A 16,580-nucleotide genomic window follows, 5' to 3' on the forward strand; every position below is an offset into this window, starting at 1 on the left:
TTTCCTTCCATATCCTTCAATGGCACTTTGTCATTTACACTCCATTCAAATCCAGTTCCAGGGTTTCAGGAGTTTCTACAGACCATAAATCCATGGCAGCCAAATCTTTATTTCATCCAGCAGTTCTGGGCCAGTGCATTCCTCTGTTCATTCCCAGATCACAATCTAATTGACACAACTCAGGAACCCTGCACTGGGAGGGAGAAGCTGGACAAACTCACTGGACCTGTGTTTGAAATGGAAATGTCCAGCCAGAGCTACACCATCTACAATGCCGCCCATGCAGTAGCACATGCTCTCCATAGCATGTATTCCTCAAGAGCCAAACAAAAAGTACTGGGTGAGAGACAGATGCAGCCAAAAGTTCAGCCCTGGCAGGTACTGTCAACTAATCTCCTCAATGTTAGAAGCACGGGTGTTATTATTACTAGTTCATATGTTGCACAGCTAAGCCCTGGCATGGAGGAGAGGCCTTGGGGATTGTCCCTGGTGAGCTCTATCATTGGGAGGGACTTGATCTCAGTGAAAGACCAAATGCTTTGCAAGCTGCACATTCAAAGCTTGTTAAATTAATCTATCCCAGGATTCTCCTACTTGGAGCTGCACAAGGGCCAGAAGTGTCCTCTGTTATAAGAACTGGGTTGAAACCTCAAATGTATGCCATATAGCACTGTGGCAATTTAGAGTAGACAGTTCTGGGCTACAGAGACCAATGACTGGACTCAGCACATAGCAGTTTCACATGTTAATGGGGGAATTTTTTCGAAGTATATATGATAAAATGTAGTAAGAATCCAAAGGTCCACCTGCCAAATGGAAAAGAGAGAGCATTTTAGCCTACAAGGTCTGTGTCTTTTTTCCTCTTGCAATCTAGCTTCACTCCTTCCTGAAGAACATCCACTTCAACAACAGTGCTGGGGAAGAAATCTCTTTGGATGAGAAGGGGCAGCAGGCAGGTGGCTATGATCTCCTCAACTTGGTCACATATCCTAATGAGTCCTTCCAGAGAGTCCGAGTGGGGAGGGTGGACCCTCAGGGCCCCCCAGGAAAAGAGTTCACAGTGGATGGAAGTGCCATTGCATGGAATCCCAAGTTCAAGCAGGTGGGTGTGACCATTTTTTATTTTATTTTTATTCCCAGAATAAGATCAATGTATAAAACCACAAAATACATAATGAATACAGTGGTGCCTCGAAAGACAAAATTAATTCGTTCTGTGAGTTTTTTTGTCTTGCGAAGCACGAAATCCCATAGGAATGCATTGAAAATCAATTAATGCGTTCCTATGGTCAAAAAAAGTCCAAACAAAGCCAAATTTGGTACAAAAAGAGTTTATTAACTGCTCTTTAAAGTCACACATACTGTAAAGAGCATTTCAAAAATTGAAGGAACAATAAATTAAGTTTCTAAACATGACAGAAAAACATTTAAAAATCAACAAAGTTTACAGTACATTTTCTAAGACTCTGGGGGACAACTCGAAGAAGGTTCTTCTTCCACTCTTTGCTTCTTATGAAGAACCTGTCCATGGTCTGCTGCTTCATCCGCCTTTTCAGCACCTCCCTGAAAGGCGACATGTGCCAGGTCCTTGTCAGGGTGGTGCCGCTGTGCAAAAGCCTACACATCTTTCCACTTCAGGCAAATGTCCCTCAGTTCTTTGGAGGACAGCTGTTCTTCAGTTGCTTCCTCCTCTTCCAGCGAGGCCTGCTCCTGCGCAGCCTCTGCCTGCAGTTCGACCAGCTCCTGGGTGGTCAGCTCGTGGTCGTGCTCCTCCACCAGCTCACAGACGTCCTCCTCTGTGACCTCCAGGCCCATGGGAAACAATGTCCTGCACCACTGTTGACTCTGGTGCATCAGAGTCACTTGGTGCCACACAATCCAGCCACAGGCTGCGCCAAGCGCAATTCAAATTTCTCTGGCTGATCCCGTTCCAGGCCGTGGTGATCATCTTCAAGCAGGTGACGATGTCAAAGTGGTCCTTCCAGAATTCCCGCAGGGTGATGTTGGTGCAATCAGTCACCCCGAAGCATCGCCTGAAAAGCTCCTTGGTGTAGAGTTTTTTGAAATTGGCGATGAGCTGCTGATCCATCGGCTGGAGCAGTGGTGTGGTGTTAGGCGGCAGGAACATGATGCTGATGAAGCTGAACTCCTCCAACAAGTCCTCCTCAAGGCCTTTAGGATGAGCATTGTCCATCAGAAGCAAAGCCTTCAGCGGCAGGTCGTTGTCCAGCAGGTACTGTTTGACAGCAGGGCCAAAAGTGACCCAAGCCTTACTGTTAGATCGCCACATGACACTCAGCTGCTCCTTGTCGGCCTTGTGTTTCTTGAAGGTCCGTGGGTTCTCCGAGTGGTACACCAGCAGGGGCTTGATCTTCAGGTCGCCGCTTGCATTGGCACAGAAGAGCAGGGTCAGACGGTCCTTCATGGGCTTGTGGCCAGGAAACTTGGCCTCCTCCTGAGTGATGAAAGTCCTTTTGGGCATCCTCTTCCAAAACAGCCCGGTCTTGTCGCAGTTGAAGACCTGCTGTGGAACGTAGCCCTCCGTCTTCACAACCTCCAGGAACTCCGCTGCAAAGTCTTCAGCCGCAGGAACATCAGAACTGGCAGCCTCTCCATGCCTGACCACGCTGTGGATTCCAGACCTTGTCTTGAACCGGTCAAACCAACCTCTGCTTGCTTTGAAGACTTCTGGCTCACCTGAGGTTCCTGGCTGTTCCCGGACGAGGTCTGCGTGCAAGGCCTTGGCCTTCTCACAAATGACGGCCTCAGTCACTGTGTCCCCTGCACACTGCTTCTCTTCTAACCAGAAGAGCAGCAACTTCTCCACCTCCTCCAGAACAGCTGGGCGGTTCTTCACGATCCTGGTGACTCCCTTGGCTGCATCAGTCGCAAGGATCTTCTCCCTCATCTTCAGGATGGTCCCGATGGTCGATGGATTCCTCCCGTACTCCCCGGCGAGGTCTGTCACACGCATTCCACCGTCGTGCTTCAGGATGATCTCCTTCTTCATTTCCAGCGTAAGCTTCTCCTTCTTCCTCTCGCCGGCCTCTGCAGCAGCAGTCTTTTTGGGTCCCATGGCAGCACAGCTCCTACCTTCGCAACCCCCCCCAAAAAAAAATCAGTGCTTCACATCCAAAAAATTCAAAAGCACCCAGCCACCCACCACACAGAAATTCAAACCCAGAATTTTTTTTTAAAAAAAGCAGAGTGGCCCAATGGTCACAGAAAATCATAAAAATGCAGAAAAAACCACACAAGCTTCCAGATTCTTGCAAACCCCTCCCCAACACCAAGTCCTTGAATTCCAAACACCCCAACCCAAAATCCAAAGAAAACCCATAGGGAAATTCGTCTTGCAAAGCAACTCAAAAAACGAAAAACTCTTTCGTCTTGCGAGTTTTTCGTCTTACGAGGCATTTGTCTTGCGAGGTACCACTGTACATACATAATGCATAATGAAAATAAAAAACCCAATAGCCCCCCACAAAAAACCCTGTACATTTTAAGAGGGAATAGTTATGTCAATTTCTACAGCTCTGGCAGTTATGAGCAGTCTAAACAGTTAGAGCAGCAGGAATGTTCTCTTGTGATGCTGGCAGTCTGTAACAGTATTTATCATAGATTAAAATCTGTATCCGATGTATTAGCAATGTAAGTAACACCTAGCTGCGTTGTATATATTAATCTGCAAGTTCAAGTACATTTGGTGGTAAGGAGAAGGTTGGCACTAGCTTCTCTTTGCCATTCAGACATGTGCTGGGCTGGCCAAATGGTTAAGTGACAGCACAAAGCATCTTTATCAGGGGGCCTGATGCTTGCCCAGGGAGCAAATGCTTGACAGCCATCCTCTAAATTCAGTCCTGTGACCTTTCTGCTGCAAAGCGGACATAGATGGCAATAAGATTTATTCCATTCAAAATCCCTTGCTTGTCATTACCATTAGATGCTGCCCATTTCCACCTGTGTTGAGAGCTGCCACCCTGGACAGAGTATGTTTCCACAGCAGGGAAAGCAAATCTGTTGCTATGACTGTGTTCAGTGCCCTAAAGGGAGGATTTCAGTCCAGAAGGGTAAGTAAAGGAACCCAAGTCAACTGGAATTCCCATCTTCCTATCCAATATAGACATTCATTTCTTAGTCTTATTATGTCTGCTTATTTTCTGTCATAGATCCCAAGCACATGTGTTTATATGTTACTGATACATATTGTCCTTTCCTCTCTCCTCCCCTTTGGATAGCCATTCAAGAGAATATTGTGTGAAATAACGTCCACATGGGAGTAACCACCATTGAAATCAGGATGACATACATCTGAGAAGAAATAATTAGGATTGCAAACCATAAATTCCCTTTTTATCAGCATTGAACCTGCAGCCAACAGATTTTCATCTTCTGTGATTAACAACTAGTGGAGAATTTCCCTATTGTAACCATACAGTTTCAGTCCTTGGGAACGGTTATTTCTTGTCAAATATAGATTTTCCCAGTGAGCAAATGACAGGCTACCTGGCTGTTTCATCCACTCCCAAATTCAATTATGGAAAGTGTAAAAATGAAACACTTGGGCCAGAAGCCTTGAAATACAAAGTCATGGGGTTGGATGCAGAGATAGGCATGTTTAAGGGGGAAAGACTGAAATCAATCAGTATACTCTAACCATGACAAATAAATATGAATGGATTGATTAGTACAGCTGAAATGCTCATGGAGGAACCATCACTTAGTTGTGAAAGTAGACTTTGGTTCATCAGCTCAGTAATATGTTTTGTGTACAGCATAACAGACGGTATCAATATTAATAAGTATTGCTTCAAGAAATACCGAAAGCATGCTTCTCATTTTCAGATGCAGATCAATGTGAGAAATGCCCCAATGATCACTACCCAAATGCCTTTCAGGACCAATGTGTTCCCAAAAAAATAAGCTACCTATCCTATGAGGAGCCCTTGGGGGCAATGCTGGCCTCCTTGGCTCTCCTGCTTTCTCTGGTCACACTTGTTGTGATGGGGACCTTCGGTCTGCACTGGAACACTCCCATTGTCAAAGCCAACAACTGGGGCATCACCTGCACCTTGCTCTCTTCTCTGCTTCTCTGCTTTCTCTGCTCCTTCTTATTCATTGGCAGGCCTACAAAGGTGACCTGTGTCTTGAGGCAAACCGTCTTTGGCATGGTCTTCTCCATTGCTGTGGCTTGTGTGTTAGCCAAAACCCTCACTGTGGTTCTGGCCTTCATGGTGACCAAGCCTGGGAACAGCCTGAGGAAATGGCTTGGGAAGAGGCTGGCAGGATCCCTTATCAGCTTCTGCTCTCTCATTCAAGCTGGCATCTGTCTTGGGTGGCTGGCATCCTCTCCCCCATTCCCAGAGTTTGACCTGCACTCCCAGGATGGGCAGATCATAGTGCAGTGCAATGAAGGCTCCGATATCATGTTCCACCTTATTCTCGGCTACATGGGTCTTTTGGCCATTGTGAGCTTCTCCGTGGCTTTCTTTGCCAGGAAGTTGCCTGATACTTTCAATGAAGCCAAGTTGATTACCTTCAGCATGCTGGTCTTCTGCAGTGTTTGGCTGTCCTTTGTCCCCACTTATCTGAGCACCAAAGGGAAATACATGGTGGCTGTGGAGATCTTCTCCATCTTGGCCTCTACTGCTGGCTTATTGGGTTGCATCTTCCTCCCCAAAATCTACATCATTATAGTTAGGCCTGAGATGAACAGTAAAGAGAGATTAGTAAGGAAGAAGGATGACCATAGCTGAGAGGGTGAAAGAGATGCCGTTAGCCAGGGAACTTATGTTGTGGCAAGGAGATGTTGAATTTCTTTTTATTTCCCTTCTTGTCTCCCATCCAATGAGTTCATGGTGGGATAGACTGAGAGAGGATATCTGACCCATTGTTGAATGGGAATTTGAACCCAGTTTTCCTAGCTCGTAGTACAACACACTAATCACCACACTTTATGTTGAGACCATTTTGTTAATAATAATCTCTGGAAACAATAACATCAGTTAGAAAGATATAGAATGCAGTGCCTAATGAAAATAGATTTGACCCCTTTTCCTATGAGAAACCCAACTTTAAAAAAATGAGGAAAAGATGGTGATATGCAAAAATTAGATGGAAGCGGGTATATTGACTTTGGATGATGAAGATGAATTTTTAGCATTCTGTGTGTTATGAGATAAATATTGGATGTAACCAAATAGTAACATCTACAGCTTCAACATTTGTTAGCAACTTTGCTTTGGCCAGCTGCATTTTCAGCTTCTGAGACACTTTTTTAAGAAACCGTCTCTCTCTCTCTCTCTCTCTCTCTCTCTCTCTCTCTCTGTGTGTGTGTGTGTGTGTGTGTGCATGTGTGTCTAGATATAGATCTAGATATACAAACACACACAAAATAAATCAATTTGATATGCAGATATTAATATATAAATGAAATAAAGGAGGCTCCTATATTACCTAAACAACTGGACAGAGTTTTTAACTTCTATTACATGGGTGTCAGTGCACCTTAAATGATAACCTATTCAACAAATAATGTTTGATTTGTATTAACTAAAACAGCATTTTGTTTGAGATGTAATAAGGATAATGCTTCTTTAAAACACATGTTTTTACAATGTCCTATACTTGGGAGAAAGCAGTGGACTGTATAAATATGACTGTACAGAAAAAGCGGAAGTTCTCAGAGGATTATACTCTTTAGAACTACATACCTACCATGTGGAATTTGCAGTTGGACAATGTGAATGGATTCTCTGTGCCCTTACTATGGTCAGGGTTCAAATCCCCACGCAGCCATGAAGCTCACTGGCTGACCTTGGGTCACTATCTTGCAGCAAAACCTACCTTGCAGGGTTGTTGTGAGGATAAAATGGAGAAGGTAAATAACCACATTTGCACTCCTCGGAGGAAACGTTGCATATACATGTGATACTAAAAAAATAAATAATAGCCCACACCATCCTCCTTGGGCCTAGAGGTTCCCAGGCAATCAGAAGCAATGATCCTAATTCTCCACAATGGCAGCCTTACATCCTTAGACTATTCCTAATTTGACTGCCTCTGAGGGTTTTGTCCCTATGGCACCAACACTGCGCTTGAACCATTCACTCACTATTTATGTTTGCTGTTAGTGTCTCCATTTGATTCTTCCATTCTGCTCTGGCTTAGCAGAATGGTGTGGGGATCATCATCAGTGAGACAAGTTTCATTTTGCCTCACATCTTCAGGTATGTGGAGCATTTGAATCCTGCTGCTGCTTTCAGGTGAGCTAATTTTAAACTTAGAGCAGAAGATTCTGGTGCAGATGTTTTCTTTATTATAAGGGGAAATGCTTTGTCTACATGATCAGCATATGCAATTCAAACTGGCATGTGTTTTTACTCATAAGTAAGAAGAAGTAGGTGTCGAAGACCAGATACTGTTGACATGGTATAAAATAAGTTGATAGCCTTGGCCAGAGCTCAGAATCAGCTGTGGGTCAATAGTAGTCCTAAACCAGGGTTTCCCAAATTTGGGTCTCCAGCTGTTTATGGACTACAACTCCCACCATCACTAGCTAGTCAGGGATAATGGGAACTGTAGTCCAAAACAGCTCGAAATCCAAGTTTGGGAAACCCTGTCCTAAACTGTTACTTATGTGACACCCACCTTACCAACTTACTATGAGACATGCCTGGAGTGTAGGTTTCCACAGAACTTTTGGCAGGAATGGGAAGGAAATATGCGGCCCTCCATGTGCTGTTGGACTTCATCTCCCATCATTCCCAGCCAGTGTAGCCAATGATCAGCAATGATGGGAGCTGTTGTCCAGCAATACCTGGAGAGCCACAGGTTCCCCATCCCTGACTTACAGCCTAACAGGGTAAGGGGTGTTGAGTGGCTGGAGACTGCTAAATTCACACCTCAAAGGCTTCTATTTTGTCTTTGTCAGCAGTTTTTGATTGCCTTGCAACAGTTGACAGCCATGTAATTTTGTGTGACCTATTTCTTATTTCCTACTGATCCCACTGAAGATGTGTGAATATACTGAAAAATGTCCTGTTTCTGAACATGGGGGTTCCAGATCATGGTTCAACCTCTATGAATTTGTCTTCATGAATTTGACCTGAGGTTAAGTCCCAATAAATTTATTCATCTGGACAAGTCAGTACTATCAGACACATGGAACTGAAGAACCAGTCAGCAGTTCGAGATTTTATTTTGGTCGGCTTATCCAGCTCCCCTGAACATCAGAAAATCATATTTTGGGGGTTCACTTTAATCTATGCAACTGCTTTGTCAGCCAACTTCCTCTTCATCTTCACTTTAAGCACTTGCCGCAAACTCCACACCCCCATGTATTTCCTGCTCATCCATTTGTCCATAGCAAACATGTTTTGTATCTCGGTGACAATTCCCAAGATGCTCCAGATAACTTTGGCCTCCAGGAAGACCATCTCATTTTCCGGCTGCATAGCCCAGGTCTACTTTTTCTTGTGGGCTCTGGGAACAGAGATATTGCTGCTTTCCTTTATGGCCTTTGATCGCTTCATCGCCATCTGCCATCCTTTGCAGTACACGGTCATCATGAGGAGGGAAGTGTACATCGGGGTGGTGGCTGGAGTGTGGGTGGCGGGGATGATCAATTCTGCCGTTCACACGGGGCTTGTGCTTCGCCTTTCCTTCTGCGACTCCAACATCATCAACCACTTCTTCTGTAACTTGCCTCCTTTGCTGGTGTTGTCTTGCTCAGACATCAGCCTCAATGAAGCCATGGCTTATGTAGCTGATGCAGTCATCTCCATGGGTAGCTGTTTGCTGACATTAACATCGTATTTGTTGATTCTGACAACCATCTTTCGAATTCAATCTACTGAAGGGAAGAAGAAAGCCTTCTCCACTTGCTCTTCCCACCTCCTTGTTGTCAGCTTCTACTTTTCCACCATCATCTACACATACATCAGGCCTACCTCAACTGCATCCCAAGAAGAAGACAAGGTTATTGCTATCCTTTATTCAGTGGTGACTCCTGTGCTCAACCCTGTCATATATTCCTTGAGAAATAAAGAAGTTAAAGAGGCACTGAAGAAGCTCACAGGTAGAACCCTGCTGAGAGTTAGTGTTGGGTAGTGGTTTGAGTGCTGGACTTTGACTGAGAGAGACTTGGCTTTAAAGTCTCACTCAGCCACTGAGTGTTTTCTCTCATCTAAACCTATCACATTGGATAAGGTTGTGAGAGCCATGTACATTGCCTGAAGCAGCTTGTAGTTAAAAAATGTAATATCTAAATAGATAGAATCATAGAATTGTAAAGTTGGACCTGGGATCTTTGGTATGAGCCACAGCCCTTCCCGATACTAATTGGGAAAGTATCAAAACTAGAGTTGGGGGGTTGATGTAGGAATATCCCTAAGTGTGCAGTATAAATAATACTATGATTGGTCATACTACATAACCAAGGGATATAAAACGCAGACACAGCAGTGTCTTCCTGAGGGAGCTCCATTTGGCGAATGTGACTGATGCCTAGGGAAAGGCCCAACTGGTTACAATAGAGAGCAGCTCCCTGTAAATTTGTATCCGTAAACTAAGCTTCAATGTTTATTAGAACATGGCTGTGCAATTTACTTAGTAGGCAGGGTGCAATTTCCCTACATCCCTGCTTACTAAGTAACCTTCAACACAGCTCAACACAGAGCTGGCTCATTTACTGTTATGTATGTATTTAGTTAATTAGGTAGGCAGGCAGATAACTTTATATACCATTCTATATTTCAAAGAAACCTCTGGATGATTTGCATGATCATAAAAACATCATCGAAAAATACAAAAAAAAATATTATTATTCCATGTTTTATAGACGTGCAAAACACTTGGATAAAACAACCTCTTAAAGCAATAGTATAAATGAAAACAACTAATATATGTGGGCCATAATAAGTACTAGTAGTTCCAAAATGTAGTAATACAAGAAAGATAACAGTCCCTACCAACCAGATATGCAAGAGTGTAGCTTTTAATGTTTGGTGTTCTTGTTGTTGTTGAGTGGTTTCCTGTGTTTTTGTTGGAAGCTGCCCAGAGTGGCTGGGGCACCCCAGTCAGATGGGTGGGGTATAAGAAATAAAAAGTTGTTGCTGTTGTTGCTGCTGTTGTTGTTGTATGTTTAAAGGGAGCAGTAGCACTCGAACCTGCTGTCATCTCCCCAACTTAAGCTCACACTACATGGTGAGGCAAAATTACACACATTATTCCCTTCGAGCTCCCTGCTCTCACCATGGAGCACCCAGAGGCACCTTTGCTGCCTCCAGTGACCATCCTTGTTAAATGCATATATTTACATGATTCATTAAAAACATAAATAAACAGCGATGCATGGTGATGTGGCAGTTGTAGGACTCCAGAAGATACAGCTGTCAAAAAGTATATGGTGGAGAGAAAGACCTTGACAGAGAGATGAAGGTGGCCAGAGGATTGTTGAAGCTGGGTGGATGAGAAAGAAACAGGAAAACCACACTAATGACTCTCCCCATATCTTTTTTTTTTTTAACGATATTTATTAAAGTTTCCATTTATACACATAAGCACATACCAACATACAAACATACACAAACAAAAAAGAAAAACAGGTATAATTACAGTCCCTTTTTTTCTTAAACCTTATTTCCCCGACCTCCTCACACCTCCCCCTTCTGTATTATAATTTCATTATTATCCGTTCAACAAGTTCTTATCTTATTTCTCAACCTTAACTTAATAGTTTAATTAAATCATGCTATTATTTTCCTTTTCTTCTTTCTTTCATTCCTCAATTTATTTTTAGAACCTTATATCTATTTAATTTAAAAAACCCAATTTTAACTTAATCTTAAACCTTTTTCCTAAAGTCGACACAAATTTCCCTTCCACGATTTTCCCACATTCCATAAAAATTACAAAACATAAACATATAAACAAGATCTAAACAGATTATATTTTAACACCCTTTGGATTCCCAGATCCCCCCTCCCTTTCCCGGTTTTGATCCCCAAACCAATGTCCATCAGTACATCTATTCTCAGCCTGGATCCCAAACGCCTGAGGCTTTTAACCCTCTCTCAATTTCTCTCTGCCGGTCTTTTTGACAGTCCTTTATTTTCAACACCAATTCTCGAAGAAGCCCTGTCCCAATAATGTCCATTTTTCTTCCAAGCAGGCCTCTGTATTTAAAAGTGGAGCTCAAATTTTGTTTCTTAAATCTTTTGAATCTATATGTCCCAAAAGCTCCAATTTCCATCTTAAACAAATTTATGCTACCAGGCCTCTGGTCTAGCTTGATCTTCCACAACATTGTGGCTTCACCTTCAATTTCCAGCAAGTCCTCATGTGTCTCTTGGGATTTATCAAACTTCATTTCCCCAGCTGCAGCAGCTTCTGTTCCAACTTCAAGGGCTTTTGGTTCAGAAACAAAAACTTGTGTCAAGTCCCTTCCTGTTCTCATAAGATTGTTTACTGTATCATTCAATGCTGTTGCCCTTGTTGTCAAGATATCGCTCTGGTCCTGGAGCTTTCCCAGGAGATAGAAAGTCCTGTTCAGCTCAGCGAGTATTTTTCCACTTACAGCCATTTCTTGCAATATCTCAAAAGTCCCCTCTAGGGGGACTCTGTTTACTTAGTGCCTTTCCAGTTTCAATCCAATGGACCAAATGTAACTTATTTTCCTTTATTCCCGACAATTTGTATCCAAATTAAAGAAAATCTAGCCAGCAGAGTCACCAAAAACAACGTTTCCTTTTTATTTCTCAGCTTTGACAGCTAGTTTGACAGCTGTCAAAGTCTGTATCCTTTCAGCAGGCTCTCTCACAGATCACTCCCGGGTCCCGGGGGGTTGCACTTTAACTTAAACCGATTCTTATCCTCCAGCAAAATCAATTGTACTGTCTAATCGCGAAGATAGTAATTTTTCTTCCAAAAAGGCAAAGATATTTCTCCCAACTTTAGTTATCTGGTCCTTGCTTTAGATTATCTACAAGGTGGGGGGGCGGACTTCCTTTTTACACCTCCCCCGATCATACCAAATTTAAAAGAAAGAATTTCCCTTTTAAGTCCAATTTCCGTATTACTCACGGGTTGTTGCTTTTAGTCCGAATGTTTAAAGGAAAAAGTCAGCACTCTCCGTCCATGGCATGCGGCTTCGCTCAGCAGGGGAAGCAGAGGACTCTCAGCACCGCGCCGCTCCCCGTCCCCCGTTCCGTAGCCTTTAAAAAGGCTCCTTTGCGGGTCGGGGGCGCTAATGGTGCCCGCCGAGTCACCACGTCCACAGGCATCCACACCTGTGGTTTTTAAGGGTCCCCGCGTCGCCGGCGCGGCAGAACCCGATCCCTACTGAGCCGATTCCCTCCGGAGATCGGAGGGAATCCGCCATTAGATGTTGGCGCTAACCCGGAAGTCTCATGACTCTCCCCATATCACCCCTTGCCTTCAGCCTCTCCCATTTCTCCCCATCATTGTTTTATGATAACCCCTTTTATGCAAGCACCTTCCCTTCACTACATCTGCTATTTTTCTCATTTAGATAGTGCTTTAATGTGCGAATGCAGCACACATCACATCAGCAAATAACAGAATTCATGTCATTAGCACCACTTCAAGAATTTTAACCAGAACACTTAATCCCATTGGCATGTCATAAACACTGGCTCTGGATCGCAGCAAGGATTCTACTAGCAAAGTATTGGAAGACACAAGAGCTACCCACGCTGGAAGAATGGCAGGCGAAAGTGATTGACTTTATGGGACTGGCAGAAATGACCGGCAGAATCCGCGACCAGGAGAAAGAAACTGTGGAGGAAGATTGGAAGAAGTTTAAAGTATATCTTAAAAATCGTTATAAAATTGAGGAGTGTTAAAGTGTGAAGGGAAAGGAAGATGTATAATTACAGCTATATTTATTCTTTTTTATTTAATGTGATATTGAAAAGGAGAATAAGTTTAAATTTTAATTGGCTAAAAGAGTTGCTGAAAAATTGTGAAACTAGGATGCAAAAAGGGGAAGGTATGGGGAAGTCCGAGAAAAGAGGCTTATGAAAAGGAGGTTAAGAAAGTTGGATCTATGTTTTCTTTTTGTGTGTGTCTGTTGTTATTTGTACTATTTAATGTTGTTGTGTCGATAAAATTGGAAAATCAATAAAAAATTATTAAAAAAAACAAACATAAACACTGGCTCTGGATCTGGGTTACTAATTGCGTCATGCAATCCTTTCTACATAGGTTTCCATGGGCCCCTGTTTTTCGGGCGCACACTCACACAACACATACATTATTGGTAGGAATTTGATTGGTCAATACAAGCTTCAACCTGCAGTGGACTGAAGTAAAAAACTGAAGTTCAGCACCATGGAGAGCTGCCCTGGAAGATTCACAGTTCAACCTTCATATTTGGCATGCTGGTTCGCTCAAGTGAAGGTCACTTCTCATAATTTAACTTAATGAGCCTAAGTTGTCTATGTCCCTTAATTTCAGTAGGTCTACTCTGACTAGCATTGGACACATTATTATTATTATTATTATTATTATTATTATTATTATTATTATTATAGCTTCAGTTTTCTATCTACGCTTACATTCGTTAAATTCATAGATGTCTGGTGGATTTTCTAAATGAAGCAACCACACTACAACTTGCACAATGAATGAAATGCAAACTTTGTGCCACCACACCACACCCTCACCTAATTCTAAGACCGTTGGCAGTTACTGTTCACCGGATTTGGAATATGTGGCTGTTAAATGTAGACCAGCCTATCTCCCTAGGGAGTTTACAGCTGTTATGCTAACTGGTGTGTACGTGCCACCAGATGCCAATGCCAACTTGGCGCTGGGATGCCTGCAGAGCCTTATCAGCAGCCAACAAGACAAGCATCCTGAAGCTGTGCACATCATTGCGGGAGACTTTAATCATGTTGAACTTAAAAAAGTGCTCCCAACGCTCTATCAGCATGTGAAATGTCCCACAAGAGGGGACAAGACACTGGACAAAGTTTATTCGAATGTAAATCACGGCTATAGGGCTTTACAGCTGCCACATTTGGGCCAGTCCGACCATATGTCTCTGTTCCTGGTACCAGCATATATCCCACTCAGGAAACGGGCTCCCACAATATCAAGGACTGTTAAAATCTGGCCTGAAGGTGCTATCCATCAGCTGCAGGACTGTTTTGAGAGAACCAATTGGGACATTTTCGATCGTTCAGACCTGGAGGAGCACACGGCGGCAGTTCTGTGCTATATCAATCACTGCACAGACACTGTCACAGTAAATAAATCCATCCGGTTTTACCCCAATCAGAAACCCTGGATGAATAGAGAGGTCCAGTGCCTGTTGCGGGAAAGGAACAGGGCTTTTAGGTCGGGCGAGGTGCAGCTTTACAGTGTGGCAAGAGCAAACTTGAAGAGGGGTATTCGACGGGCAAAACTGGTCTATAGGCAGAGGATTGAGGATAATTTAAGGAGTAACAACACAAGACAGATGTGGCAGGGGATTCAGCATATTACCAACTACAAACCTAACCTTGGTGCTGTCGACGGTGACCCTTTGCTGGCGGAGGAGCTTAACTTCTTCTTTGCTCGCTTCGAGAAGGAGCCACCTGAGACGCCGGTATTACAGCCACCAGCCCATAGGGGCCCCTCATTCACTGTAGAGGAGCATGAGGTGAGACAGGTATTGAGGATGGTGAATCCAAGGAAGGCTGCTGGACCTGATGGCATCACGGGAAAGGTGTTGAAGGGCTGTGCGGATCAGCTGGCGAGGGTCTTTACTAAGATCTTCAACAAGTCCTTACACCAGTCTATTGTCCCACCCTGCCTGAAGTCGTCAACTATTGTTCCTCTGCCTAAAAAATCCACAATCAGTAGTCTGAACGACTACAGACCAGTTGCACTGACTCCAATCATCATGAAGTGTTTTGAGAAACTGGTGCGCCGTCACATTATTTCCTGTCTTCCATCAACTTTTGACAACTACCAGTTTGCATACAGGGCAAATAGATCCACGGAAGACGCTATCACTACCACTCTCCATGCTGCTCTGTTCCATCTGGAGCAGCCGGGGAGTTATGTGAGGCTGCTGTTTGTGGATTTTAGCTCTGCTTTTAACACTATCCTCCCCCATAGACTGGTGTCCAAGCTAGAGGCGATTGGACTCTCCAACTCCACCTGTCTCTGGGTTTTGGACTTTTTGTCAGAACGTTCTCAGAGGGTTAGAGTAGGGTCACATATGTCCACAGCCCTTAGCCTTAACACCGGCTCACCACAGGGTTGTGTGTTGAGTCCCCTGCTCTATACTCTCTATACGTATGATTGTACAGCCATTTATTCCAGCAACAAAATCATCAAGTTTGCTGATGACACTACGGTGGTGGGGCTCATTTCAGGAGGGGATGAGTCCGCCTATCGGGACGAGGTGGAGCGGCTTTGTGCTTGGTGTGGAGAGAACAATCTGGCTCTTAATACGACTAAGACCAAGGAACTGGTGGTGGATTACAGGAAAAAAAAGGCGGACATTCAGCCCTTGTATATCAACGGGGAACGGGTGGAGAGGGTGGCGGAATTCAGGTTTTTGGGAGTGACTATCGATCAGGGCATGACTTGGAGCGCAAATACCACTGCTCTGGTGAAGAAGGCCCAGCAGAGAATTTATTTCCTCAGACTTTTAAAGAAGAACAATCTGAGTGAGAGACTGCTGGTGTCCTTCTACCGAGGCTCCATAGAGAGCATTCTCACATACTGTATTTGTGCCTGGTTCTCCAGCTGTACAGCTAGGAAGAGGAAGGTGCTCCAGAAGGTCATAACCACAGCCCAAAGGATTATTGGTCATCCCCTCCCATCTTTGGAAGAACTGTACGGTTCCCGTTGTCTTAGGAAAGCAAACAATATCCTGCAGGATGCATCTCACCCGGGACACAGTCTGTTTGTACTACTGCCTTCTGGCAGGAGATACAGAAACATCAAGTCAAGGACAAATAGACTGAAAAATAGTTTCTATCCAAGAGCTGTGGCCTTCTTAAATGCAGTAACTCGATAGTGTGACCTGGGAGTTTGATGGGTGTGGGTGTGGGTGTGGCTGGAATGTGGTTTGTTTGGTTGTTGTTGTTGTGTTGCTTTTGTTGTTTTTAAGGGATGGCATCCAATTTCGTTGCACTTGTGCAATGTTGCACTTGTGTAATGACAATAAAGAATCTATCTATCTATCTATCTATTATTATTATTATAGCTTCAGTTTTCTATCTACGCTTACATTCGTTAAATTCATAGATGTCTGGTGGATTTTCTAAATGAAGCAACCACACTACAACTTGCACAATGAATGAAATGCAAACTTTGTGCCACCACACCACACCCTCACCTATACACATAAACCTCAGCTGTAGGGTCCAAATAGGATCCCCCGTCTTCTCTATCTTAGAGTTTTCCCAAGCTATACCTCCTCTGCAGCTACATCCTCTATCCCAGACCACACCACTCACCAGCCCTATTTTTCACCCTCATTGGGCGTGCTTGCCTGCCTGGAATGTATCTTTCTATTTTGGTAAAGCTCCTTGCTTCCCTGGATGGATGATAGATAG

General features: G+C 43.8%; 1 protein-coding gene across 1 annotated transcript; it reads left to right on the top strand.

Moving 5' to 3' along the window:
- Positions 1–8,163: 8,163 nt before the first annotated feature.
- On the top strand, positions 8,164–9,111 carry LOC310830439 (olfactory receptor 13G1-like; the record flags this gene model as incomplete). The annotated part of the gene is made up of 1 exon (XM_083710220.1): positions 8,164–9,111. One exon carries the CDS (start codon positions 8,164–8,166, stop codon positions 9,109–9,111), a length of 948 nt encoding a protein of 315 aa, XP_083566346.1.
- Positions 9,112–16,580: the final 7,469 nt, after the last annotated feature.

This window comes from Podarcis gaigeae (genome assembly GCF_964106915.1).
Source record: "Podarcis gaigeae genome assembly, chromosome: 13".
Lineage (NCBI taxonomy): Eukaryota > Metazoa > Chordata > Lepidosauria > Squamata > Lacertidae > Podarcis > Podarcis gaigeae.